A 3,617-nucleotide genomic window follows, 5' to 3' on the forward strand; every position below is an offset into this window, starting at 1 on the left:
TGGAGTCTGCTAGGAGCAAAGAGTGTTGTGTTTAAATAAAGTTCTCTTGCCTTGTCTACCATTTATGAAACTGCTGATCCTGGACTAGCCAAGGGTCAGGACTTCAAAATGTCCATCTTCTTTGGGAGCATCTCTTCTTTGTATAACAACAGCCTCTACTACACACACTCTGCTTTCCAAGCCTTAGGGCTATGCAGGTGCTCCCATGTTCCACCTTCTCCAGAGTTTATGTTTTGGGCTCTGCCTACTTACCAAACTGATGAGACGCCCCTGAACACTTTGAAGAGTGGGGAAGAGGAACAAAGAGAGGACTGAGATCTGCGCAGGAGGCTCAGGCTCTGTGTTTCCATAAGTCACCCCTCAGTGAACGCACTGTGGGAGGAAGGGGGCTGTGGAAATCAAGTGTTCCAATGGGTCTGAGTTTCTGTTTTCATCCTGCCGGTAGTGAAGTGCATGGCAGAAAGGTACCTCTAGAAGTCAAACTTCCTGCCGACCTCAGGTGACAGTAACAGTTCCTTACACTTACATGGAGGGCTGGGCTAGAAAACACCATTCCCCTTAGCACTCGAATCAGATGTCAACCAGAAAGGATCAACATGTCCATATCTGCTTTCCCGTTCTCTGTAATAGTGTCTACAGCTCTCTCCCACTCGAGGGCTGTAGCAGGGTGTCTTCAGGCTCCCTGACTTACTCCTTGTTCTCATGACACCAGAGTAGTGAAGGTCGACCCCTTGGTTCTTTCTCATGATGGCACCTAGCCACTGTGATTGGGGAAGGGCACAATGAACATTCTGTGTGATGCCAACCTATCATGAAGCAGTCACTATCCCACTAAATTCCCCAGTGTGATGCCAGACTTGCAAGAAGAGTGGGTTTGTCCTATGAGTAGGACTACCAGTCACTCTTACCCAGGCCCACCTGGTACGCTTTGGCTGAATCATCTGCTTTCTAAATAGACCTTCTTGAGTCCTGTGGATTAGCTGAGAAAGGGGAGCTGAAATATATTCAATAGGAAATTTGGGGTGACTTTAAGAAAAGTTATCTTGAGTGGATTTCTGTCACTGCTAGGTAACAATAGGGAAGATAATGGTTGCTGGAGCTACGTCTCAGAATGGGCAGGCGCTGACCTAGAGGAGGGTCTCTCCCAGGCATTCTGAGGCTGGCTAGAGAGGAGGAGGCAGGCAAGCAGCAGAGCTTAGGCGGCCTCGCGGGCCGTGGAGGCAGCAGAGCCCAGCCAGTCCAGTCCCCTCCTGGCAGGACCACCGAAGCCTAGTGAAGAAAACTAAAGGTCCAGTTGACTGGATTTCAGTACTATGTCATAACAGACAGATAATGTTCTGCTCGTTCATCAAGATGGAAAACTCCGATTCTAGCGATCAAGGAAATGACCAATCTGCAGCTCAGCGCAGAAGGCAAGTGGATCACTTGGATTGGGAAGAAGCTTTCTACTGATTTGTAAATAATCTGAGTGGAGAAGACTATCGACTTCAGAGAGACAACAATTTGCTAGGCACCCCAGGTCAAAGTACTGAGGAAGAGCTGTTCCGAAGACTACAGCAAATTAAAGATCAGCCGCCACCACCACCACAGAGCTCAGAAGAAAATGGAGACTCTTCAGATGACGAGTCCAGTGGTGACTCCATAATAGATTGGCATAGCTCTGTCAGACAGACTGGCAATACAACAAGAAGTGGTCAGAGAGGAAATCAGTCCTGGAGGGCAGTGAGCCACATTAATTCAAACAGTGGTGATTTCAGATTCAGTTTAGAGACAAATGTTCACCGTAATAATGGAAGCCAAACCTCAGAGAATGAAAATGAACCATCTGCTACACGTCTTAGTGCAGAAAACATGGATCGCAGCATCCACAGGCAAATGGAAAATTCAGCATCTGAGAGATCATCTGCCAGAACACCTAGGTCAGAACACAATTCTGCTGAAGCATTAACAGATGTGCCATCCACCAGAGGTCGGAGGAGGGCAAGAAGCCCGATACCAGAACACCAGCGAAGAACCAGAGCCAGAGCTGAAAGTAGGTCTTCCCTGCACCCAGCAAATGAAATTCCACGAAGATCTCATCATACCATCTCATCTCATACTTTTGAGCAGCCTTTGGTAAACGAGATCGAGGCAAGTTCTAGAGGCCCTCATCATGGGACTTTGAGACACTAGAGAAGTGGAACTGAGTTGCTAGGTAGAGGTTCTTTTGTGGCTTCTGGGTCAAGAAATTCTATAGCTCAAGGGACAAGCTCTTCAGACACAGATACCAATGGTGAAGCGGCAGGATCTGGTCAAAGACCTCCAACCAGAGACCTTCAAGTCAGAAGAGTTCTGCTGGCAGAAGAAAGGCAGAGAGATAGTATAGCTAGCAGAACTCGTTCAAGGTCTCAGATCCCAATCAACACGGTCACTTATGAAAGTGAACCTAGAGGTTTTAGAGGCACCTTTACAATTTCTGAACGTGCAGCTGGGAGAACCCATGTGAGTACTCACAGGTTTTCCACTCTTACAATCTTCAATACTGGATCAAGGCAAACTACATCTCTTCCGATTCAAACCAGGTTAAGGCAGAGAACAACAGCTTATGGTGAGCTTCCATGGAGTGGAAGAGGGAACTCTAGTGGTAACAACTCTGCTTCTGTCTCCAGCTACAACCCTGGCTCCAGTTCCATTAATGAATATTCAGAAAGTATCTCACAGATGTTTGAAGGAGGTGTTGAAGCAACCGGACTTTACCCGTATAATGACAACCACCTAACTAGAGGACCCACCAATGTACAGATTAATAACTTGCTAACGAGAAGTTTTGGTGAAAATGATGCATCGAAGACATGTATTATTTGCATTACTGAATATACAGAAGGCGACAAACTTCGCGCGCTACCTTGCTCCCATGAGTACCATGTCCACTGCATCGACCGCTGGTTATGGGAGAATAACACCTGTCCCATTTGTCGCAATGTCATCTTATCCTCTTGGAACAGACGAAGGGTTCTCTAATGAGAAAGGAACTCTCGTAGCTGTGTTGCTGGAATAGTGACTGGCAAATGGAAATCGCTTCCTTTATCTCACTGTTATGCGCGGTACTTTAATATAAAGTCACAACCTGAATCGAGTCATTGCTTTCTGAGGGAATTGTGTCTTTTTTCTAGTTTCTTTTTCAGGATAGAAAGAATATTTCAGACGCGACGTGCATGTGGACACTTTGGAATAGCACTCCTATCTCTTGGGTTCTGTAGGATGAATACAAGTATTTTTAGTGTGAGTTGCTTTTTAATTTGACCAAGTCCATGACTATTATATATTACTAGTGTTGCAGACATTAAAGATAAGGTTGTTCGTATAGTTGTCAGGTGTACTATGAAGGATGAAAATCATTTTCCTCACCAGTGTCCTAAGTCCTATTCTTGCATAAGATTTTACATTTCATTTTGTTACTTTGCACTTTTTCTTTATTGCAGAAAGATTTTGTCTTTAAGGCGTACTTTGAACTTCATGCAGTAATAATGGTGGGAGATTACATTTTTCAATGCCTAAGGGGAAGTACTAAATCTAGATTTTCCTTGAATATTTCAAATGATTTTTAATCTGCTTACTACTGTGAAGGTTTGCAGTGT

The 3,617-nt window shown here is 45.1% G+C and overlaps 1 protein-coding gene across 1 annotated transcript; it reads left to right on the plus strand.

Moving 5' to 3' along the window:
* The first annotated feature begins 1,353 nt into the window (after positions 1-1,353).
* Positions 1,354-3,000, plus strand: LOC130868210 (E3 ubiquitin-protein ligase RLIM-like). The gene is given in 1 exon segment (XM_057760463.1): positions 1,354-3,000. A coding segment is annotated over 1 exon segment (1,647 nt).
* Positions 3,001-3,617: the final 617 nt, after the last annotated feature.

Source organism: Chionomys nivalis, chromosome X, assembly GCF_950005125.1.
Source record: "Chionomys nivalis chromosome X, mChiNiv1.1, whole genome shotgun sequence".
In the NCBI taxonomy this organism is placed as follows: Eukaryota; Metazoa; Chordata; class Mammalia; order Rodentia; family Cricetidae; genus Chionomys; species Chionomys nivalis.